The sequence below is a fragment of the Nyctereutes procyonoides genome, unplaced genomic scaffold (genome assembly GCF_905146905.1).
Source record: "Nyctereutes procyonoides isolate TBG_1078 unplaced genomic scaffold, NYPRO_anot_genome, whole genome shotgun sequence".
Taxonomy (NCBI): domain Eukaryota; kingdom Metazoa; phylum Chordata; class Mammalia; order Carnivora; family Canidae; genus Nyctereutes; species Nyctereutes procyonoides.
Window position 1 is genome coordinate 39,795,001 of NW_026575048.1, and position 26,106 is coordinate 39,821,106.

A 26,106-nucleotide genomic window follows, 5' to 3' on the forward strand; every position below is an offset into this window, starting at 1 on the left:
CGTGGGTAAAATGCAACGAACAACAGCAGGGCTGATTTCAACAATGTCTCGTCCTGTGCCAGCTTTACAGGTGGCAAAACTCAGACCCTGAGACAGTGTTGGAACACTTGGCTCTCATCTGTCAGCTTCATTGTGCTGAGATGAATTCCCCACACCTGCAGCAACACTGTTACCCGCAGGTGCAAATCAATGCTTCTTTAACCAGGTTCAGTGAGAAAAAACACACTGAGACTTCTCACACCCCCTCCAGAAAAAACAGTGGCAAACATTTTTCTGAGGAGAACAAAATTTCCAATAGGTAATATGCTTGGGGATGCAGTGATTTCCTAATCAGAATGTCACCTGTGGGCAGTAAAGAGAAGGAAAGGAGTAACCCTGGTCACAAAAACTAGTGACTACAACACTGAGCTGAAAAAATCCTCAAAGTTCCTTTGAGTTTTCTATTGTTTGCATTTAATCCCTCCCAAAATGAAGAGTTGTCCCGAAGCCTGAGAGGGCAAGAAAACACACATGGGCACACCGCGCCCCTCCTCCACTTCTCCTACAGGGGAGTGAGGATCCGGCTGGATTAGCGGCCCAGGGGGCTCATCTGCTCCACACACTCAGGAGACCTGCATGATGCTGGGAGACTTGGCTCATCCGCATGGATACTGAACAGATGTGAAGAGCTGAGTTCTTGTTAGTAACATGATAAATGACATAAGCAGAATTCTGCTTAATTTCGGTTGTGATTTTATTTCTCTACATTTTTAGTGTCAAAGAAAGAAAAGACAACTAGCTGGAGCCCTGGGGGCAGGAAAAGTAACCAAACGCAGAGAAGATGGTGACAGTGCAAGGACACCCAGAGCAGGCATGCGCTTACAGGTCCCTCTCCCAGAGAAGGTACACTTCAAGCCCACGCTCTCCCATGGACAGGCACCGGCTATCTGCTGTCCTACCTAAGCTGAAAGGCGCAGGGGCATCCCAAAGTAACACTATACACTGGGCCCTTACTAAGGGTCAGGCTCTGTTGTAAGTGCTATTTGTATATATTATGTCTTAACTCTATGAATTAGGTAGTATTCTTAACATTTTACAAGAAGAAGAAACTGAAACAGATCAAAGCCACTGAATGATTCGATCTATGGCTCAGAAACAAATGAAAAGATCTAAATTTCAGAACTCAAAGAAAGCAAAAGAATCTGGAAGGTAATTACAGAAAGCCATTAAATCCACACTGAAAGGAAATGACTGATGATATACAGAAGGCTGCCTACACAGTGAACAAACCAGACATATACAGGCTGAGGTACCCAACCCTTTGCAAGTCATTGCAACAGTACTAATTGTCTGTTTGGTTTTTTAAGATATTATTTTTAAGTTATCTCTACATGCAATGTGGGGCTCCAATTCACAACCTCGAGATTAAGAATCTCATGCTCCATCAAACGAGCCAGCCAGGAGTTCCCCTCCCTTTTTAATGTATGCTCTACAACCAGTGTGGGGCTTGAACTCATGACCCCAAGATCAAGAGTCACATGCTCTACCAACTGAGCCAGGCAGGCGCCCCATGTGAATTGGGATGCTCCATGACATTACTGTTTTTACTTTAAGGAAATAATAGAGAAAATATTTCACTTCCGAAAAGCAATAAAATCTGGTACTAGGGTTGTATCTCCCAATGGGCCAAACTTTGGGATCTAGAAATAACTGCAAAGCTTATGAAGATCTTCAAACTGAGTTAGCAAAACTAGTTGACTCCATCACCAAAAGACTGAAATCTGACATAAGCACTGAAACACTTTTTCAAAGGTCAACAATTTTGGATCCCAAAGAAATTGTTTCTCCTCATGAATTCCAGGGCAATGTGAACAGGAACTGTCCCTGGTCAAAGAAGCCAAAGATAAGACTTAGGTCCTACATATATCATGCAATGGCTTTGTGACCAAAAACCAGGCCTTTTCTATGGAAACACTACAGCCTTGAAGCTCTCCTGCCTTGAAGATTCATAATGCATGCTGATCTATTTACAGTTCTGAGACGCCCAACAGTAAATAAACTGCTTTTGCAAATCTTCCCCAAAATTATTCATCAGGAAAAAAAACTGAACATAAGTAACTATACATGTTCCTTAGAATACATAAAGTTCCAGGGAATATTTTTTTGGAAATATTGCCTAAGGTAAATCATATGAGCCAGGATCAGATGACACAATGAAAGATGGGAAAAGTGGTCTTGCAAATTGCAAGGTACTGTGCAATGTGCTGTATCAGATGACAGAAAAGGGCTCTTCAAAAAGCTACAACCAAAATCCAAGTAAGGCAGCTCAACGAATGGCTACCTATACCATGCCCTGGGAGCTGGGTGTCTGATAGAATAATGACACAGAGAAAAACAACCCCAAATCAAGCCCACTGAGTTTGGAGCTAAAAAATAGAATGGGTCAAGGGTGGGAAAATGTCTTTTCCAAAGACATTCATTCCATCCACAGGTGAGTGGACTCTTGGTGGATATATACACTGTTAGTTCTCCTATTTGTGGTAGATTCCCCCACTTCAAACTTCCTCCTTAGATCCATAACAAATGACAATCATGGGAATCATTAATTGGGCCTATATTATATGCCAGATACTGAGCCAGACCATACACATACCGAAATTCCATTTCATCCTTAAAACAATTCTCTTTTCCATGCGGCAGAGCTCAGGGGCCAGCAATGACAGAACTGAGGTTAAGAGAAGTGAAGTGACTTGCCAAAAGTCCAAACTAGTAAGTGGCAAACCCGAGGCTCTAGACAGGGGTCTACAAACATTTTTTATTCTGCATTCACATGTTATTTACAACTATGCATATGTACTACTGTACTAATATTTTTAAAAGTATGACATAAAAGAAATACACAGAGAAACAACATTGTCTTCTAATATCAGTTTGAAGATAACCAATACATTACACTCATCTTCTTCACTTCACAGTTTTTTACTTAAGCCCAGATCAGTCCAGGTTCATTACCGGTTAAGCCTAAGTCTACTCATTACTGCTTTTTCGAAAATCCTTTATATTCTTAAAAGTCACATAAGACTCTGATAGGCTTGGGAGAGGAATATATTTAGTGGCTAATGAGGTTTTCAGAAGCTGGTAACTCTATTCCACCTAGTTGTGTATACTGTTTTTTACACCATGGTGAACTCTTTTTAAAAACTGTTACTTTTGTTTGTGGCAAATGTAAGACTTTAAAGTCTTTGGAAATTCTCAGGAGAAAAACACTGTGTTATGAAATCCTCTCTTGTATCTTTTAGTATTTCATAGCTAACTGCAATTGGCAAACAAACAAACAAAAAAAGGCAATGTTAATTATGACAGTAAGTGTACTTCATGTGTCCCCGAAATGTAATGATACGGTGTCCCAGTTTTCAATCCTTTAAGGTTTCGGTTTTATGGGCAATATAGGGGAAAAAATTCACATTAGATAATAATTTACTGTTGAACAAGACCACCAGCATTCCTACTTTCTCTAAAATAATACTTTAGAGATAAGACTACTTTTCATATTCTTGGGGAAATACTGAATATGTAATTTTGATTAGATTTAGGAGTTTTAACGGTTTGATCAAACCTCGAATCTTCAAGAACAAATACAAGGCACAACAAAAGAGAAAAGATCATTGCAGACTGCATAGTGCTAATAAAACACTCCTCAAACAAAGTTGTATTGATAAATGAACTACCTTGTTAAAAGAAATTGGGAATTCTGGATAGTTTGCTGACTGCTTTCTGTGTTAGCTGTGTTGGTTGTTGCTGTGGATTGTGTGATTGTAGTGGTGACACTGCTTGTGTTAGTACGCCGGGTTGCGTTGCGTGCGGTCTCCAGTTGTTGTCGTGCTGCCTGGGCATGCTGCCGTTCCAGCTGCAGCTGCATCTGCAGTTGTTGTAACTGAGAAGCGGAAGGGCCAGAAGAATTAAGCTGTCCTCCTGCAGAACGTCTCACTCCTGATAACTGAGATAAAAGCTCTGCCAATGGAAACGAAGGTAATTAACATCTCCTTAAATACTGTGGAAAACAAAATGCTGAAGATAACTCTTTTAGAGGAATATTAGAAATGATTGTCAACAGGTATCCATGGCAACATAAAGTTTCAGCTTGAAGCATAATACCTTTTATTTTTATTTGTCCATTTTTAAGGTAATCTCTCTGCTCAACATTGGGCTTGGACTCACAAACTTTATTTTTATATTTTTATTTTTTGGACTCACAACCTTGAGATCAAGAGTTGTATGCCCTATTAAATGAGTCAGCTAGGTGCCCCAAGAAGCTCAATGCCTTTTATTTTATTTTTTAAAGATTCTATTTTTAAGTAATCTACACTCAACATGGGGCTTGAACTAGTTGCATGCTCTACTGACTGAGCCAGCCAAGCGGCCCTCAGAATCTTTTAGAATGCCTCCTGGAGGTAGAAGCTATTGTGTATGGGGAATGCAAAAACATGACTCCACATACAATTATTTTTGAAGTAAAATATAACAGACTGTTGTTTAATGGACTAATTTAGTCATACTTTCTCTTAGTATTTAAAAAAATTTAAGTGGATCATCTGATGGTCTGATCCTAACATAAATTCTCTCAATACAAACTCTGTGAAAGCAGGGATCAAGTCTACTGTTTATCTGTTTATGATATTCCCAGCTCTTAGAATGGTGCCCAACACACAGTAGGCCTTTAGTATTACTTAACAATTGGATGATGATCAAAATTATATTTAAGAGGCCTGGGTCATTTCTATCTGTGACTCTTTGTACCATTCACCTTTGCCTTCTCTCTCTGGTACTTTCTGGTATTGCCATTTGACAGTACCAGAGTACCACTGGAGTGAGTACCACTGGCGATGCTCAGTAAGGCTGAATGGCTCCTGACTGGACAGCTTAGTTAGTGGCCTGTTACAATCCAGACGCTCTTATTTCAGTGAGGTTGTACTCATCAAGAGCAATATCCTACGTCCCCAAGTTCTCATCCAGGTAAATTGCAGGAATTGCTTTCTCCCGTCTGTGTGTGTGTCGCGGGGGGGGGGAAGAGTCCCTCCCTCCCTCACTTCCATGGAATTGATGATGGCTACCTCATAGACATTTCCTGGCTGACAAATGCTCTTCATCATTAAAACTCATTAACAGGGTACATTTCTGTTTTCTTGCTCACTATTGCTTTATACCAGGGGTTCTTTTTTTTCTTTCTTTTTTAAATATTTTATTTATTTATTCATGAGAGGCAGAGAGAAGCAGAGACAGAGGCACAGGGAGGAGGCTCCCTGCAGGGACCCCGGAATCATGATCTGAGTCAAAGGCAGATGCTCAACCACTGAGCCACCCAGGTACCCCTATCCCAGGGGTTCTTATACCATTCTTTCATATAGTCCATCACTAAAATAAACAAATTTTCACTGACAGAAAAAAACTGCATGGAGAGAATCTCTCACTTTTGAATTCTGCTTCTGGAAATTAACTTTTAGAGCTTGCTACCAAAGACAGCATGTAAATATTCCCTTTGGATGAAGGAATATTTTTTTAAATCTCCAAAATTCAGTTTATAGGGCTTACTGCACATTCAAATGCCCAAAGCACATTTAGAATTAAGATTTTATATCTGTATGTCTGTACATTTCTAAGAACATTTTATGAGTAAAACTGTTCCTAGTTGGTATCGCAGATGTACACTTACCAGGGTTTCAGCATGTTCTGCAAGATGCATCACAACTTGCAGATGCATATTGTACCACGTGCACACATTTCAGAACTTATGCAGGCTTTCCAGGGTCTCACCATCTGGCTGTGCTTGGTGTGTCTTATAGCCTCAGGCTCTTGTGATTTCTGACCTTATATTTTGACTCTACTACTGGCTTCCTCAGTTGGCCATGTATTAGACTCATGGACTTGGCTATGAACTACATGTTCAAATGTTTTCTTTTTTTTTTAATGTTGTTGCTTTTTAAAATAAGATTTTCCTAAGCTATTAAAATATTTACTTTTCAGTATGTTCTCTAAGCATACAGTTCTCAAATCAAGGCAAGAACAGAGAAATTCCTATTCTAATTCCTTCCATGAGAAAAACGTAATTCTTTAGCTTGTCCATTAGTCTTAGCATCTGTGTGCTTGTGGAGGTTGAACCATGGAATTCTGGAGGTCTTTCAACTCTGAAGTCTTTTATCATTTTCTGGAGTTTCAATGGAGGCCACGAATAGAGAACCCAGAGCCACTTCTTACTATTTTCTGCTCTAAGCACTTAAAGAAATGCTAGAATGAACTACTATACATTATCTACCTTTACCAGATTTTAGATTTATAAAATGTGGGGAAATTCTATGAATACAGAAGCATGATGAGAGACTAAAAACACAAAATCCACCAAAAACTTTTAAAGGGAGGCCCCCCTCCCTGGCAATTTCCTTTACGAACATGAAACTAACTTACCAGCTATAGGGTCCATGGCTTCCCTATTGCTTGGAGAATATGAACTCTGAGAAGAAGAAAGTCCACCAGTAGAACTGCTAGTAAAGTGCATGTTTGATCTACGAGCACGAGGACCTCCTAATCCCCGGCCAGGGTGAAACATTCTACGTACGTGTCGAACACCACTCGATTCATCATAACTCCAAAGTTAAGAAAAGAACCCAAGTATTTCACAGAAAGAAAAAAAAATCACTTGAGCCCTTGCTAGATAGACATGCAGATTTCCTAAACATTTAAAAACAGCACATTTCATTTAGAATGCAAATGTTACAACCATATCTATGAGGGCTATTAACTCTAAAAAAAAGACACTCAAATATAAAGCAATGTGTGTGTGTGCGTGCACGCGCGCGCATGCGCGTGCATGCGTATTTTTAAAGGGGAAAAAGGTTTTCCAGGGAGGAGGAAATTTCTTCTTAGGCTCCAGCTATAATAACCAGATGCGGTGAAAGGTGCTGTCAGGTCAGATACCCACGTGAGGCATCTCCTTACTCTGACCTCGGTAAAGAATATCATATATGTTCATATTGAAGTAACCAGAATTAATAAGCATCAGTTTTAATATCTGAGGAAAGCTGTACTAATCAAATCTCAATTATCATCTGTAAAGAGAAAGGAACAGTACAAATAATTTAAATTCAGGAGTAAAAGACTCCTTTTGGTTATTAATCTATCAAGTTCTTCTTCAATGCTGCTAGAAGACAGCAGACTGGAGTTGAATTTCTTGTATAGGTGGACAGAGAGTAATGCCACATTTCTCAACAAGTCACATATGCAGCAGCCTCCCCCATCTCCTACAGCTAACTCAAACTAAAGAACATCCCGAATAGCAGACAGCTACCCAAACTCATGAAGACAATCTTGCATTTCCACGATGGCCAGCGTCTGGGTAACGCCAGCTATCATTGTCAAAGAGACTTCTCTTTCAAAGCAGCACACAGAACATCTATAAAGTGCACAATAACTTTTTGCTGGCTTCCCAGTTCACAGCTGATGATTTTGGAGTCATTTGGGGACAGGCTGAGCAGCTCCATGAAGCCCTCAGGTGCCACCAGAATGTGCACATCTCATCACGGTACCCAGGATCATGGTTTGGGTCTACAGAAAGTGATGTTATGATCATTGTACTTTGTTTTTAAAAAGCATCTGGGTATAAAAAGTGCACTTTAGGAAGAGTTCCATCAAAACAGTTTAAAAGAAAAAAGTTCTGAAAAAAAAAAAAGAAAGAAAAAAGTTCTGATGCTTATGAGGCTTCGAGAGAAACCACTCCCTCATGACAAAGTCACCATACAGCAGCACCTGAAGTACCTGAATAATCAGTATATTTCCAGTGTTGACTGCAGTGTCAACATTTTGTTTTCTAGAACCTCATGGTAATACTTGTTAGGAATCTAAAATGTAACATATGCCTTCTCTTATTCTTAATTTTGCATAATTTCATTTTCTCTTGATAACCAGAGATTCTTATAATTTCACAAAAATGGATATAGATGACATGGAATATGGATAACAATTTCACTAGAATTCCTTGAATTTGCTGAAAAAGTTCAGGATAACAGTTTGGCTTTAAGTTATTTGCCTAGCTTCTCCATGAAGATCAAGTGAAACAGGGATCAAGCATAACCCTCTGGATATTGTTGTAAGATTCTTTTATATAAAGTATGAAGCAACTCAAAGACTTAAGTATTTGTTTGCCCATCTGGGTTTTCTTACTCTCCTAACACACACACACACATACACACACATTCTTCATTATGCTTTCAGTGTCCTCAGCACTTAGGAGAGAGGAAAAGTGGTTTCCTCTGTTCAGTGAATACTAGCCCTTTGACTGGCTCTTGGCTCAGGTCTGACTGACATTCTAATTTCTTAGGTTAATTCTATGTCTTTATCTTTCCATTAGTTTTCTCATTTTCCCCTAACTCCGAGGCACCATATTTCCAGTTAGAAAATGAGGAACCATATAAGGGAGGGGAGCTGTGGGACAAGAAAATCATCGAACCAGTTTCTTCCTCAGTAGGACGAAGGTTGAATTATGATTGCCAGGAGGCAATCAAAGGAATCAGAATGAAATCTGGCAAAGAGAAAAGTTGTGAATAGCTCTTGAATTGCTTTGAACTATAATGAACACTGACATCTTTACATGAAAACAGACCCCTGTTGATAGGGGATAGTCTTAGAAAAATAATTCATAACTTGAAACAAGAAGCACAGGGTGTATAAAATTAATTACTCTGGTGGGCCGCTAACCTCTTGAAGATTATATGGAACGTCACCAGCAACTGCTGAGAGAGAGACTTGCAAAGGGGAAGCAGAAAGGAAAGTAGGGAAGGACTTTGGAGCTGGATCTGACCTTATGCTGTCCGACTCAGACTGGGTGGGGAATGACTGTCTCCAGAGAAGAGGACTCCAAAAGGGAAAGCAGCCCCAACATGCATCCCCACTCATAACCCACCTGTAACAGGGCAAGGCAAGAGGGCACAGGGAGAGAATGCAAATAAATTCTCTTTATATTTACTTAGATTTTAATTTATATTAGCATCTTCCTCTTTTGTAATGAAAACACCCGGCTGAAAACTTTTAACCTAGTCAGTCTTTTAAAAACAAAAAATGACTGTAATGGAGTGAAGATGATGAGCAAGGCAATTTTCACTTAATGAGTGTTGTTAATGTGACAGTCATAGCATATAAAAAGAAAAATAAATTGTATCTCAACACTGAATCATTTTTAGGAAAGGTCTAATAAACTAAAATAATTTGGAGGTTAGTTTTCTTTGAGTATGTTGTCCTAAAAATAATCAAAGTAACAAACATTACAAACAACTCTATCCCTTCTTGCCTCTTAAAAGGATATTAAATCTCTAGGGGCTCTGTGTTCAAGTGTAAGATGAGCTGCAAAGTCATCCGTGACATGATTAGGATCGCCTCCAGGTAATGCTGCACATATTGGACAAATCTGAAATGAAAGTAAAGAAAGCAGATTTAACAGATGAATATTGATCAGACATCTTTCTGGATGAATATTTTACTATAACTGAGTTTCAACCAGGCAAAAACACAGTAGAGATCCTGAACTCATAAAAAGTAACGGAGGCCTGAATATGAACTACAGCACATCCACACCGGTACTTACACCTAAAACAGACAACCTCTCAGGGTCAGACACAACAGTTCTAAACAAACAGCTAAAACTCGAACTCTGGCAAAGCCTTCCAACAGCCTGGCCAATGCATTTGCATGATCTAGCAAAAGACCAAAAAATAATAATAATAATAATAATTATATATATAAATAAATAAAATTTAAGATGTACTATTTAGTGCACATTTCCATCTAAGTTCAGTCTTGAATGGCAAAGGTGGAGACATGAGCTTCCCCAAGTAAGCTAGATTTGAGGGCCAATCTTCAAATATGACAGCAAAGCTTTATTAAAACACAATTATACAGAACCAAATATTAAGACAATGATTACTGATAATATGCAAATGTGCTCTATAAATTCACAAATAGGGTTTCCAAGGGAAAATGGGGGATGGGAGACTATTTTTAGAACTTTATTTTCCAGAGGAATGGGAGGTTGAACAAAAAGCCAAGGAGTAGAAGACCAACTTCCCGTAAGCCTTTAGGGCAAGAGATAGGACAAAGTAGGAATAAAATGGTATGTACACAGGCAGAGCTCAGGGAAGGCTTCCTAGGTTGGGAATACTGTTTTTGAAACAGCAGTTTCTTGAGAAGTGGTGAAATAGGACAAGAAGGGAAGAAATGAAGAATGAGGAACTTTCAGAGGAAAGGCCATTTTTCTTCTAGAAATCCAAATCTAAGAGTGGTGGTCAAGCCTTGAAGTATGAAGAACTTTAAAGAACAGAGCCCAGAAGAAAGGTCTGATACAAAGGAGTACAACCAAGGAGAGCCCCTGGAAATGTACAGAGTTTTAAGCTTATGTCTGCCCAGGGATGAAAGAGCTGAGGATAGGTATGTGATTCATCTTGCCAATACACGTGTTGTGTGCCTCAATTCTTTCACTTGCAATAAAAGTTCAGGTACTCTGTTGACCTTGCTGCTTGGTCATGGCAGAGGAGTGGCACTGGAGATGGGGAGGCAGGGGCAAGAGGAGACTTGGAAGGCCCATACTGGGATACAGAGAGGAAAACAAATGGCTTCTCAGAGCCTAAGCCAACACAAATCCCCATCCTCTCGTGACTAGAAAGTAGGAGTCCCCTGAGAGTTTGACTCTGATTTGATCCCGGTTCCTCTGATGCTTAGTCACCTGTCCTGATTATATCTGCCTCAGGAGTCTGAGGGAGCGCCTTAAGAAAACTTCAAGATGCTTATAAGAAATAACATATAAGCATGACAGTGTGCAAAAGAAGTAGGGGGGTCACATAGGAATGTGCCTGCGAGGGAAATGAAGAAAGAAGCAGATAGTTATGTGTGTGCCTTTCTTATATGATGCCAGAAAGTTTGTCACATTCTTGCCTTTGTCAGAGAGAAAAACAATTGTATTTTGTTCATAAGTGTACTGATTTTTTTTTTTTAAGTTTACTGATTATACACTCTCTTTACTGGGAATTTAGGTTTTACTGTCTGTATCACTCCCATGCTGTAACACTGCAAGGCAGTGTCTGGTACACTTATTTTATTTTCTGTGTGTTTCTGTCTTGCCTAGTTAGATTGTCAACAGTTTTTGAGAAATGCAGGACAGTGTGATTTGTTTCTTATTTGGGAACTGTGACCAGACTTGCTTACAACAAAAAGACCAATAGGTTTGGAGAAGTAGAAACAACCACCAGTTATTAAAAAAATCAAACAAATAAGCCAGCTTAGATATTTTTGAGAGTCTCCATTTGGCAACACTTAACAGGTACTGGACTATGTATATTTTTATTACAATACCACAGATTGCAAGTACAAGATTTTTATCCAAAGAAAAAAAACCATTAAGAGGAAAAGGTGCCTTTCTTCTAAGACATTTCCTTTAGGCTGACCTTCAGATAAAATGTATGTACAACTTGAACTGCAAAAAGATAGCTGTAGAAGTTTCAGTACTTTGAGGACACATGTGAATGTTCTTAGATGAGCAAAGTCTCCTTGAGAATTTGCATTCCTGGAAGGAAGACAGGACCTTTGAGAAGGATCTTTGAGATGGGGATGTGGAATTCTATTTTTCACTGGGTCTTTACTTCCACATGATGACACCTAATACCTGTTACAGAACAGGAAAATTTAACACAGAGGATAAGCTATTAACCCTAAAATTATGAGTTTGTCAACATTAATATTTATCATAATTCTATTGCCACATGGTATTGTAACATCTATCACTTGAAGAAAATTCTATCTAACACATTAGGTTAACATTATGACAACTTGCCAACATTCAGGCACATTGAATTGGCATAAGTCAGTGCTTCCTGAAATTGGCTGAGTATATAATTCATCTGGACCATTTGTCAAAAATACAGTACCCTAGGCCCATGCCTGGAAACTGATTCTAGGAGATATGAAAATTTTTGTTTTTGACAAGGGTCCCAATTATCTTATAATTAGATAAATTTGGCAAATACAGCTTGAATATACAATGGTATTGAAAAATAGTATTTATTTACCCTGTGGAATGAAACATGAAATGTTCTTATACTTACTATCCCCTTGCTCAAATTTTAAATCACAGATGTCCTTGCTATTTATTTGTAGTCGTCTTTGCTGTTGTTCAAGTCTTCCTCTTCTGCTTCATATCACTACTGAAGCTCATAATCAGTCCCACTTTTTATCTGAACTCCTTTGGAAGCCTTTATCAATGTACTGAGATTAAATCCCATGCCAAAAACATAACAGAGTTTCCAATTTTCCATGTGGTCCCAGTGCATGACTGCCAGAAAGCAACCAGTCAGCGTGGATTCTTTCTTTTTTTTTTTTTTTTAAAGATTTATTTATTTATTTGAAAAAGAGGGAGTGTATGAGTGAGTGTGTGCGAGCATGGGGAGGGGCAGGGGGAGAGAGAAACTTAAGCAGATTCCACGAAGAGAGTAGAGTAGAGCCTGATGTAGAGTAGAGCCTGATGTCGGGCTTGATCTCACAACCCTGAGATCAGGACCTGAGCTAAAACCAAGAGTTGGGTGCTTAACTGACTGACCCACCCAGGGACCCCAGTCAGTGTGGATTCTTAACACAGGTGGTTACCAATATCTAGACCACACCTTCTGAAGTCATTATTTCACATTAGCCAGGTCAGTACTACATTTATACATTTTTTTTCCCTGTGACAGGTTATATCCATTAAAAAAAGAAATCTAAAATCAGCACGCTTGATTTTTGTTAATTAATTTAGATTTTATTTATTTATTCATGAGACACACACACACACACACAGAGGCAGAGACATAGACAGAGGAGAAGCAGGCTCCATCCAGGAAGCCTGATGTGGGACTCGATCCCAGGACTCTAGGATCACGCTCCGGGCCAAAGGCAGGTGCCAAACCGCTGAGCCATCCAGGATCCCCTTGATTTTTGTTTTTAAACAAGAACTCCATACTAGTCTAAGGCAAGTCCACATTCCTGCAGCCTCTTTTTTTAATTCATACAATCAGGCTGAGGGCATGCTCTACTACTGTGTAGCACTTCAAAAACAACAACTGAAGACTTAGGTTCTCATAATGTGATGAGTTTTGGTTCTTTTTTTTATAAGTTTCACAACCTATCCAAGTTTCTCTCTCTCTCTTTTAAAGATTTTATTATTCATTCATGAGAGACATAAAGGCAGAGACATAGGCATTAGGAGAAGTAGGCTCCCTCTGAGGAGCCCAATGTGGGACTCAATCCAAGGATTCAGAGATCACACTGAGCTGAAGGCAGACACTCAACCACTGTGCACCTAGGTGCCCCCCTATTCAAGTTTCTTGCCCATTCTGTTCACTGCTACAGAAAAATACATTTTTAAAAATTGCCTATCTGACCCACATAGAAAGTGGTTTTACCTGAAGCTAGACTGCAGTACTACAGAGATGGGTCTTGCACCAACATCATTCAGCACCGAGGAGCTACGCTGGTTTTTTACCGTGAGGCTGACCCACTTTGAAGCATCATTCTCCCAGACCACTTGAAACTGCCCTTGAACTCTAATTCTGGGACACTGTGCTTCTTGTTAACTGCAATCACTTTAAGATAAATAACTGCCTTGGCAATTGGTATTTCTTGACTAGGTTTCTGGATCACAAACTTGATGAACTCATTTATTTCTTTTATCTGACAAATTTTAGATCTATGAGAAACATTTTCTTTTAAGTATTTGTTCAAAAGCTGTGATTTCCCTATAGCATCTTCTATTGTTCCTTTCTGATTAACACCAAATGTTTGATGCATTATTTCTCTGGCAAATGTGATCTTATTATGGCAGCACAGCTTCTTTGTAATTTCTTTTTTTGGGCCCTTCCCTCTGACTCTTTCCTGCGTTATTCTCCAGCTGTGTGAGATAAGTTAGTTTGGTCTTTAGAAGGCCATAAAGTCTTGTGTGGGTTGAGGCCGTGTTCTAAAGTTATGGTGACAGCTGTTGTGCCCTACTCCAAGAATTTAGGGACTTTAGAAAGAAATACTTCACACTTTACATATTAAATGTAATGTTCTTGGTTAATACTTGGAGACATATTCAGAAGTCATGAACGTTTATCTTGAGAAATGCCAGTAAATATCTCCCTTGCCATGCCATCCTTTATAACTGACCCAGGAATGATCTAGAACACTTTCTGAGGGCGAAGTGGGGTAAAGTACATGTTGTGTTCCCTTCACCCTTTTCCTGTTTTACAACTAACAAGTCAATTTCTCTCAGGCACCCACATTTCTTCTCACATAAAGTTCTGCGGCCCTAACTTTCCTGTTTCTTTACATGTTTTCAGTCCTCACCTGAACATTCCCTTCTCCTTTTTCTCATTCCTTGTTCCTTTTCTCTAAACAGCTGTGGATCAAATTATGAACTTAATCATGGCTGAAAAGATTAAAGGTATTGCTCTCATATCTGAGGAGTTACAAGTTCTAGAGCAAAATTCCAAGATATGGTGAAGTCTGGGTGCTGAGTCAGTTAAGCGTCTGACTCTTGATTAGGGCTCAGGTCATGATCTCAGGTCATGAGATCGAACCCTGAGTTGGGCTCCATACTCAGCAGGGAGTCTGCTTGAGATTCTTTCCCTACTCATACTAATTAACTAAATTCTGAAAAGAAAAAAAAAAAGATGTAGTGAAGAATCACTGGCATAGCTCTGCTGCCTTCAGAAAAGCTGTTTATTTATTCATCCTTATGCAAGTTTGCCCCACCTGCCAAACACACACACACACACACACACACACACACACACACCCCATAAGCACAAGAAAGATAAAAACACAATACAATCTCAAGTCAAATTTCCTCTGTTGTTTAATACCAAACTTTCTAATACGAGGTTACACAGGCTTTCCGTATGCTAGTTTGAAATCAAAGTTCACCATATGATGTGCTCTGCCAACCTATATGCTTACTGTGCTTGGAGTTTCAGGCTAGGTATTCAAAGGACATTTACAAAAATAGCTTCTTTTATTTTTAAGATTTTATTTATTTATTCATAGAGATGGAGAGAGAGAGAGAGAGAGAGAGAGAGAGAGAGAGAGAGAGAGAGAGGGAGGCAGGCTCCATGCAGAGAGCCTGACGTGGGACTCGATCCAGGATCTCCAGGATCACGCCCTGGGCTTCAGCGTCGCTAAACCGCTGCGCCACCGGGGCTGCCCCCAAAATAGCTTCTTTTTAAGTTGGGGTCGTCTTTTTTTTTATGCTACATATGTAGGCTATATAGATTTAAATGAAAACATGTAAACAAAGCCTAGTGAATACTTTTTAAGATGCAGGCACCTTCCGGAACTGCAATAAGCACAATTTCTCTTGTACTACTCTTTACAACTGCATCCTGATTTCCAGTTAAAGGATCTATGTCATGAAGTTAATTAAAGTCCTCACTGGTTATATCTGTTATACTGTATGATTTTGTTACTATGGATTCACTAATAATTCATTAAGTATTTACTGAGCATCAATTCAGTGTTCACTTAATATTTTGGGTTATAAAATTACCAAGAAATGAAGATAGTGAATTGGCCAAGAAGTGAGCAATGGTGAACCTGCCACCATTCAAGTTCAAGTGAATTTCATCTCCTCTTAAAAATTGTGATGTATTTCTCATTATGTATTCAAACTGGTTTACACTTCATGTCTCAGCTCTAGAAATACCCCAGGCTTGTTCTGTTAGGCAGATTTTTCTGATCACTTGCAATATAATGGGGTGTTTTTATTTTTATTTTTTTAAAAAGATTTTATTTATTTATGAGAGACTGATGTGGGACTGATTTATGAGAGACTGATGTGGGACTCGATCCCAGGATCCTGGGATCATGATCTGAGCCAAAGGCGGATGCTCAACTACTGAGCCACCCAGGTGTCCCATAATGGCATGTTTTTAACAAGAGTTTCTTTTACTGAAAAAGTGATGATCCAAAAATAACTATTAGAATTTAAAGCCAAGACACATAAAAAACCTTCACATGCAGAGTAGATTAGAGTTAATGCTGGAGCTTTGCTTTGATGATATATACAAAGCACTACTGGAAAATCTATGCTACATGGTCAGTAAAGTCCTTTGGGGCCTTCTAGAACTACCTAAGTTGTCACCTTAGCCATCCAGTTTGCCAGTACAGATATATGACTTTCAAGATTTGATTGAACACACTGTTCAAACTGTATTATGATCTAATTTTTGTTATTGCAGTGGAACACTGAAATTAACTTAAAAAAAGAGCAATATTTAGAATTTAGAGAGTTTTTGCTATATACAAAAGTTTTAAGTTCCTTACATTTTTACACATGACTTAAAAGTCCTAAATAGGAGATCCCTGGATGGCTCAACGGTTTAGCACCTGCCTTTGCCCCAGGGCATGATCCTGGAGTCCCGGGATCGAATCCTGCGTTGGACTCCCGACATGGAGCCTGCTTCTCCCTCTGCCTGTGTCTGCCTCTCTCTTTCTTTCTATGTCTATCATGAATAAATTAAAAAAAAATCTTTAAAAAAAAAAAGCCCTAAATAACCAAGTTTGGGTTTTTAAAATGTTATTTATTTACATTTTAAAATTTTCTAAGTAATCTCTACACCCAACATAGGGCTCAAACCCAAAACTTTGAGATCAAGAGCTCCATGCTCTATCAACTGAGCCAGCTAGGTGCTTCCTTAAAAAAAATTTTTTTAAGGCAGAAATTTAAATTATATGTATATGCTGATGTTCTTGGAATTCACAAAACCATAATTCACTCTAGATAGGGCCAGGAGACAGTGCCTTAAAGCAAGCAACAATGTTTGTGAAGAATCAGAAATGAACTCTACTTTAGTGGGCTTATTTTGTTTACAGTGAGTTGAAGTTAGAGTCTGACAAGGACAGAAGCTTTGTCTGTTTCTCTTCTCAAGGGCATAACCCTTTGTCAAGTGATGCCAAGTTTGCTAGAGCTTCCTAGAAAAAAATGACCTCAGCTATGAATACCAGGACTGGAGTTTTCAAGTAATTTTCTTAACCAGTTTTTTTGATTGTTTTGTTTTTTATCTAAGAGACAGGTTAGGAAAAGAAGGGATGGTGGAAGAAGAAGAGACAAGGCTGAAACCTGCTTAAAGAACTTCTGAGTCACCTTGTAATTTGCCAACAGTTGCTGGAGAGCTCCATCTTTATGCCATTTTCCTTACAAGTTTTCCTACAAACCCTGCAAAACATTTCTTTGAATTGAAATTAGCTGTCTGGACAATGAACTAGACAAACCAGTATTTCATAGGACAAAGAAGAAACCCGATCAGTGGCTAAAGAAAAGAAATTCAAAATCAATGTATCTAACAACTGCTTTCTTAGCCACTGCTCTCCTTCACATTAAGCATTGTTTCCATTCAGAAAACTTCCTGTCTCCCTTCCCTTACAGGATTTTTTTTTTTAAAGATTTTATTTACTTATTCATGAGAGACACACAGAGAGAGAAGCAAACATAAGCAGAGGGAGAATCAGGCTCCCTGAGGGGAGACTGATGCAGGACTTGATCCAGAGACCCCAGGATAAAGCCCTGAGCAGATGCTCAACCACTGAGCCACCCAGGTGCTCCCCAGTACAGGATTTTCATTCAACTTCAACATAGAAGAAGAAGGTAGAAAGTAATGAAAAGTCTACCCAGAGATAACAACGTATTCTCAAATACCAGGCACACCTTTCTAGAAAAGCTATTATCTCATTTTCTCAGTAATTTCAGTAATTTCCTTCTTGGTTTTCATATTATCTTATGAAACTTATTTCTCATAGAAACATCTTTTTAAAAATACCATAATTCATGCATATAGGATCATCCCAAAACAAATCTGGAACCCCTAAAGAATCTCCTATCACTTCCTTCCCTGTTCACAAGCTGAGATACTAATGGCTGTATCACCCTTAAAATTGAAAGTACTGGGGCAACCTGGGTAGCTCAGTATTTGAGTGCCTGCCTTCAGCTCAGGGCATGATCCCAGGGTCCTGGGATCAAGTCCCACATCAGGCTTCCTGAGGGAAGCCTGCTTCTCCCTCTCCCTATGTCTCCACTTCTCTCTCTGTCTCTCATTATAAATAAATAAAAAAATCTTAAAATTGAAAGTACTATGATCTGATTTTAAACAAGTGTTTAAAGTAACTATTATTTTAAAAACATGCAAAGACAGCCAACCGCTAAAGATAGGAAAAAGCGATTTATAAAATAGAAAGTATTTTGAGTCAAAAGTAATGAAAAGCACAAATGACAAAAGTACCAAATCCTAATCTTCCACAAATCTCTTTAGCTGAATGCAGCTGAGTAGTGGCAATATGGTGGCCTATAGCAACTGTACTTTTCAAATCCTATGTTTCTCCCCTATTATTAAATAAAACACCCTTCTTAGTTCACAGAAAAGCAGAGAAAATCCAACTGCATTCTTTGATAAAGAAGAATGCAAGCAGTAAAAGTCAAAGCCTTTTTTTTTTCTTTTAATGTGTATTTGGCTTTTAAATGCTTACCTTTCCTGATTACCTGGTTAAAAGGGTAAACAAGGGAATTATGATATTTAAGAAAGTGTATAAAATTAGGTTAGAAGATTTGTAAAAATTGTAATTCACTCCACCATTATTGTTCCTAATAAGGAAATAAACGTGTTGGGAAGTTAGTTCTGTAGAACTACGTATTAAAATGGTCTCTCAATGAAATACAGATATAGATGATCTAGTCTTAAAAGTCTTACAATTTGGGATCCCTGGGTGGCGCAGCAGTTTGGCGCCTGCCTTTGGCTCAGGGCGCGATCCTGGAGACCCGGGATCGAATCCCACATCGGGCTCCCGGTGCATGGAGCCTGCTTCTCCCTCTGCCTGTGTCTCTGCCTCTCTCTCTCTCTCTCTCTCTCTCTTTGTGTGTGACTATCATAAATAAATAAATTTAAAAAAATTAAAAAAAAAAAGTCTTACAATTTAAAACATATGTCACTTCTCATAGTCTTCATGCATAAATCATATCCATCAATGTTAATATGGTTTGCAGATTTGATCTAATACTTTCCTGCTTATTTAATTTAGAGATCAAGGGCAGCCTGGGTGGCTCAGCGGTTTAGCGCCGCCTTCAGCCCAGGGCCTGATCCTTGAGACCCAGGATTGAGTCCCATGTTGGGCTCCCTGCATGGAGCCTGCTTTTCCCTCTGCCTATGTCTCTGCCTCTCTCTCTCTCCTCTCTGTGTTTCTCATGAATAAATAAATAAATAAATCTTTTATTTTTTTGGGATCCCTGGGTGGCGCAGCGGTTTGGCGCCTGCCTTTGGCCCAGGGCATGATCCTGGAGGCCCGGGATTGAGTCCCACGTCGGGCTCCCGGTGCGTGGAGCCTGCTTCTCCCTCTGCCTGTGTCTCTGCCTCTCTCTCTCATAAATAAAAAATTTTAAAAAAATCTTTTTTTTTTAAAGATTTAGAGATCAAATGTATCTAATTGTTGGTACACAAATTGCCACAACAATGATAATTTCTATTCTGTGCTCTATGAATGTGCTATGACATTCAAACAACTTTTTAAATAAATTATCAGCTAAATCTGATATATTAATGATCTGAATCATTTAAAAAAATTTAAAGGTTCTTTTATGATATCATTTTTCTCCATAAGAATTCTTTTTTTTTTTTTTTATTTATGATAGGCACACAGTGAGAGAGAGAGAGAGAGGCAGAGACACAGGCAGAGGGAGAAGCAGGCTCCATGCATCGGGAGCCCGACGTGGGATTCGATCCCGGGTCTCCAGGATCGCGCCCTGGGCCAAAGGCAGGCGCCAAACCGCTGCGCCACCCAGGGATCCCCTCCATAAGAATTCTTGTTTTTAAAGTTTATGTATGATGATGCCTGGGTGGCTCAGTGGTTGAGCGCCTGCCTTGGGCCCAGGGTGTGATCCTGATGTCCTAGGATTGAGTCCCACATCAGGCTCCCTGCATGGAGCCTGCTCCTCTCTCTGGCTATGTCTCTGCCTCTCTCTGTGTGTCTTTCATGAATAAATAAAATCTTTAAAAAGTAAAAGTTAATAAAAATAAAGTTTATGTATGTATGTATGTAATCTCTATAACCCAACATAGGGCTCAGACTCACAACCCTGAGATCCAGAGTCACATGCTCTTCTGATTGAGCCAGCCAGGCACTCCAAGAGTTATTGTTCAAAATAATAATAATCCCAGATTATGGAAAATTTTGAAAATCATTCTTCTTGATTTTTCTTTTCTTTTTTTTTTAAGATTTTATTTATTTATTCATAGAGATGCAGAGAGAGAGAGAGAGAGAGAGAGAGGCAGAGACACAGGCAGAGGGAGAAGCAGGGTCCATGCAGAGAGCCTGACGTGGGACTCAATCCAGGGTCTCCAGGATCACGCCCTGGGCTGCAGGCAGTGCCAAACCGCTGTGCCACCGGGGCTGCCCTTGATTTTTATTTCTTATAAATGCAACACAGTACAACCACGCTATTTCAAATATAATTCATTCTGTTATAAACACATCTAGGTCTTCATTAAAAAGGGAGGGAAATGTATCATTAACATAACTGAAGAGCACTTAAACACTGGACACTACCCTAACCCCCTTTCTGGAGAATAACGAAAAGGAGTAAATACATCAAATGAAAAACAGCAAAAATTTTCCAGCAATGACCTATTAGAGCACTGCCATTAATTATGAACAGAGTAGTTCTGTTCATAATTTCTGGAAGTGAGAAGAAAATGTTGGTAAACCAAAAAAGTGCTTTTATCTTTTAAGCATAATATTCTATAAATTACAAGAGATTTACTAAGCAAAAAGTGAAAGATTAACTAATATCATTAATGAAACCTAGCAGAATGTTTCATCTAAAAACAGCAACAAAATCCCTGAAGGCTTTCTAATTAGCTGGAGTGCAAGCTCAAATGTAAGATTTAAGAAAAATTTCAGGAATCATTTCTCAATGCCCTTTTATGTTCGAAGAAGTTTTTCTATCTACTATGTTCTTCCACCAACCTAACACTTCCTGATAATCCTTTGTATTTATAATCCCATTTGACCATGATTGCTCACTTCTACTACCAGGTTGATGGATTTTTAAATTACATACTGTGCTACTTCCCCTTGTAATTCTTCCCATAACCAAAATCTTGTTAGTTGTCTCAATCTAGCAAATCTCATTATAACTTTGAAGGATTTTAAGAACTTGTGCTTAATGTAAAAATCATAGTGCTTATTATATTTGGTATTTACATCAAGACTCCTGAGATTTGGGCAGCCCCGGTGGCGCAGCAGTTTAGCACCGCCTGTAGCCGACGGCATGATCCTGGAGACCTGGAATCGAGTCCCATGTCAGGCTCCCTGCATGGAGCCTGCTTCTCCCTCTGCCTGTGTGTCTGCCTCTCTCTCTCTCGCTCTGTATCTCTTGTGAGTAAATAAAATAAAATCTTAAAAAAAAAAAAGACTCCTGAGATTTTAAAAAAAAAAGACTCCTGAGTTTATACCCAATCCACTTTTTACATTTTTAGCTAGCAATCACCTTCACTATACATTCAATGTCAGATGTTTTTCACAGTATCTGGTTTTGAATGGTCCCCTCCATAGCCTCAAAATCAAGTTTTTTGAGTAATTGGAAATTAATCTTAAGAAGGGAGGGATATCATAATTTGAGGTCTTAGAGTCCCTAGTCGAAAAAGGAAACAGAAAAATACAGACAAGGTTACAAAGTTGCCTACAAAGTTGTTTTGAAAATTCATCTTCAGTAGACTTTCTTGCTGGCTGTGTCAGGTATCAGTAAATGCTTAATAGTGATGACAATGATATCTCAATGACATAGCCTCTTGCCCCTAAATGTTCCAAATGGATGCTGGTTAGAGGAGTGAAATCTTTAAGTCCTCTACAAAGATACAAAGTGGTGGCCTAGAGGACACATGCAGGAAACACAGGGGCAAAAGCAAGATAGCACACTGAGCACTCAGAAAATGTAAACAGGAATAGAGAAAGAGGTACAGTTAGTTGTTATGGAATACAGTCCCCCCCCCCCCCCCAATGACATGAGTTACTCTTGAACTTCAGATTTTTTCCATGTTTGACTAACCAAGACTTTGGCAAAACGCTGGGGGTGAGGGATAGGGTGAGAGGGGACACCTAGTAATAGTCCCTGGATATTTATTTATATATAACTGGAACATTATTAGAGCTGATAACATGCTCCACATGTATTCAGAGAGCTACTTAAAATATTTAATAATTGGGGTGTCATAGTCTTTCAGAAAGGACACTAGTCAGTAAGCCACATGTACTGCCAGCCCTGGATGGAGGAGATGACTCACATGATTTGAAGAAGAGAAAAAAAACTCTGTACCTTCCTATCAAAGATTCTTGTTTGCTTGCCATTTTTCACTTGAAATGCCTGGGTGGAAATAAGGGGCAGAAGCAGTGTTCATGCAGACTAAGGCCCCATGAGGAGGGAGCAAACCTTAAAATGCTCCACCAGTATCAATCTAAACACAGTAAGGCCATTGTCCTGAGCTATACACCAAAAGCCTGGAAACTCAATAAAGGCACATACTGAACATAACTTCTGAGAGACAGACCACGAAACCATTTGTGGGTGGCAAGTATTTAACTTTCAAACTGTGTATCAGGTATAGAGGAGTATAAACAAATTTTGAGTATTTACTCTCAGGAAAAAGATAAAGGCAAAGCTGCTGAGGCAGAGCTACTGATTCTTATTTTTAAAAAGTAGTTTTTTATTCATTGAAAGGACTTAACTTTCTGCTAGATTCTCCAATTTGGGATTTGGAAAACACTAGCTGTCCTGTCTGGGTGGGGTCTACTGCCTAGTAATGATTTTAAGAATGCCTGGTTCAGTAAGAAAAACCCTTCCCTATTGTATCTAGGCAAATAAAGTTCCCAAACCTAACAAATTAAGTCAAGAAGAAATTATTCCAAATTTCCCACAACAACCAGGACAGAGATGCAATCAAGTCCAGATTCCTCATGCTGGTACCTGGCACTGTACCAAAAGGAAGCAAAGTCACCTTTACAAATTAAGAACAGTAGTAAAATGTGACAACGGTATTCTGAGGCTGCAAGATGGTGCAAGATGAAAGCAGTTCTGAACTGTTAGACAGTAAAATTTGGCTTGAGGACAACATAATGTAAATTTACCAAATGTCTGAACTATGTATCTTCTAAGCAAATTTATGCACCAAACTAAGGAGTATAAATGGGAATAGAAGTGAACCTGTATTCTCACAGCTGTTAATTGTAGAGCTGTAGCAGAGATAAAATAGGGCAGTCAGTAAGTAGGGACTCTATAACCCAGAGGGACTCTGGCTGAGTTCAAACACTTGGCCTTGCCCTTTAGTAGCTATATGTCCTTGGACACACTATTTCTCTTGAGTTTCAGCTGATTTGCTTTGAGTATATTTAGGCCCTGATTAGTTGATGCAATATGCAATTGCCTGTGCCAAAATTGTCCAAATTCTAGACCTACAGTTCCATCTCTCATATCTCACTTTATCTATTGCCAATAGTAAAGGGAGGAAATGGGACTCTTTTGGGTACCCTTTATCATTTCTTAAAAGTTGAATATATGCTGACTCAAATGTCAAGTAAAATATCCAAAAAGCTTTCAAGGAAAAGTTTTCTTTGCACATTATTTTGGGTCCTTGGTTTTTAGCCATTAGGAAAGATTAGAGTAGGAGGAACTTCTAGGGACCTTAGAGCTTTGACATACGAAGCAAGAGCTTTGACCTGATAAAAACCAAGTGATATGTTACAATGAGATGTGACAACAGATTACACTTAATGACTTAAGATTTAAAAATCTCCTTATGAAGGTTTCCTTGTAGAAGAGAAATTAAGCAGGTAGCAAGAATACTCTAAAAAGAACTGTGCTGCAGATTTTCACCTGTTCACAGTGCATTTGCTAAGGGTTCCTGAATTTGGTCAAGATTCTACATTGTGCTTCTAGCAATAGGGTAAGAATGGCTAGTGTGAACAAATGAAGCATGTTTTCTTGCATTCATGCAGCCTCCTAGGATGTATAAAACTTGCTGTTAAAAGATAATTTTAATAATTATTATGCCAACAGTATTGGTACACTTAGGAGGAGACAGATGACAGTGACCTAGCTTTATTTTTATAGAAACAATGTACTTTAACATATCCTTTTCAATACAAGGCTGCTTCACTTACCACTTCTGTTGATGTTTCTGCATGTTCAGAAGTAACATGTTCTTGAAGAGATGTCTCCGTATAGCCCATTTTTCCACAATAGGGACAAGTAAAAGACTGTGGCTGCTCTACAGAGAAAGCTTCTCCACCATAGTACAAATCTGAAAAAAAAATAATTTTTTTAAATATATAAAAATGTAAAGATGGTACAATAATGTAAAATAAAAGTGTGCCTGAAATCTCTAACAACCTCACTCTGTCAAGGAGTGCTTAGGTACCTCTGTTTTCATGTGCAACATCCTTACTCTCCTTTGGACTCTGTGACACCCCTCCAAATGTCTTTTTCACCCATATTGCTATTATTGCCTTAAGAGAAAAACAAAGCAAATAACTTTTTCTCTCTCCATTTAATTTTTTTTTTTTAAGAAAATGGAAGCCTGCTTTTATTGATGCACACATTGACGGACTTGGGATTGGAAGGGGCGGTGACGTTAACATGACACTGGTGGTTAACGCAACGGAAACATGAGGGCAGGAGATGGCTTTGCAGGGATATGATGCCTTCATAAGTTAGGGAAACGGACTGCTAGCTGGCTGCTCTTTCATTTCATGTTCTTCACAAACTCCTCTCCCTTTTTGATGGAGGCCTTCAGCTCGGGGATGGCTTCTGCTATCATCTTCTCTTCAAAAGGGGAGATCTTGCCAATGCCTAGATTCTTCTCGATGCCCTTTTTCCCCAGCATAATGGTGTGGAGAAATAGGCACAGTCTGCTTCCTGGGATTTAACAAAGGAACATTCGACAACTCCTTCCTTCCCATTCATTGCATCCACAAGGGAGAAGACAAACCAAGCTCCAGCGTATGCCATGGACAGGGTGGCAGAGCCTGCTCCAGCTTTGGCCTTCACCACCTCCGTGCCGGCCTCCTGAATCCGTCCAGTGACGGCTGTCAGCTGGTCCTGGGGAAGGTCCACCTTTGGAGTGCACTGAGAGATCAGGGGGATGATGGTCTTCCCGGCATGACCGCCAATGACAGGAACATTGACTCGCGCGGGATCCAAACCCTTTAGTTCTGCAATGAAAGTGTTGGCCCTGACAATGTCCAGGGTCGTCACCCCGAAGATTTTATTGGGGTCGTAAGCTCCGTGTTTCTTGAAAACCTCCGTTGCAATTGGGATGGTAGAGTTGACCAGATTTGAAATGACGCAGATCATGGCCTCGGGCAATGCTGGGCGCAGGCAGCAGTCAGGGTGGCCACAATTGAGGCATTGGTGTTGAAACGGTCATCCTGTGTCATGCCTGGTTTTCTTGGGACTCCGGCTGGAATAACCACCACATCGCAGCCTTTGAGGCAATCCGGCAGCTGCTCGGGTCCGAGGTGGCCTTTCACGGTTGCTCTGGTCTCGATGTGGATGTGGCTCAGATCTGCGGCCACTCCGGGTGTATGAGCAATATCGTGGAGGGTCAGGCGGCTCACTAAGGGGCTGTTCTTGAGAAGCAGCGCAAGGGGCTGCCCAATTCCTCCGGAAGCCCCAAGCACAGCTACTTTAGCATTGTGCTGGGCCGAGGTGCTGAAGCTGTAGCAGAGAGCGGCGCCCGCAGGGCGGGCGAGGGCAGAGAGCATGGTTGGTTGGAGCGGGCAGGGAGCCCGAAGAGCAGGCGCAGGAGCCGGCGGCTGGCAGGTGACACCAACTCTCTCCATTTAATTTTGAATGTTTTTTTTGGGAGATAAGATTTTTAAGTAATCTCTATACCCAATGTGGGGCTCAAACTCACAACCCCAAGATCAAGAGCTGCATGCTCTTCTGACTGAGCTAGCCAGGCATCCCCCTTCATTTAATTTCGAAACATCTCTCATTTCACATCGACTTCTAATTTTACTGTAATTTACTTTTTCTGTATCTCTGTA

General features: G+C 39.6%; 1 protein-coding gene and 1 pseudogene across 1 annotated transcript in view; both read right to left on the reverse strand.

Annotated features, from left to right (window-relative positions):
- KCMF1 (potassium channel modulatory factor 1) overlaps positions 1-26,106 on the reverse strand; it is an 81,599-nt gene that overhangs the window by 650 nt on the left and 54,843 nt on the right. The window contains exons 3-6 of the mRNA XM_055327340.1: positions 24,220-24,359; positions 9,329-9,430; positions 6,439-6,613; positions 3,708-3,990 (exon numbers count right to left, since the gene is read on the reverse strand). Coding sequence (XP_055183315.1) covers positions 3,708-3,990; positions 6,439-6,613; positions 9,329-9,430; positions 24,220-24,359 — 700 coding nt within the window. The remainder of the gene's footprint in view (positions 1-3,707; positions 3,991-6,438; positions 6,614-9,328; positions 9,431-24,219; positions 24,360-26,106) is intronic.
- On the reverse strand, positions 24,801-25,821 carry LOC129510956 (malate dehydrogenase, mitochondrial-like; annotated as a pseudogene).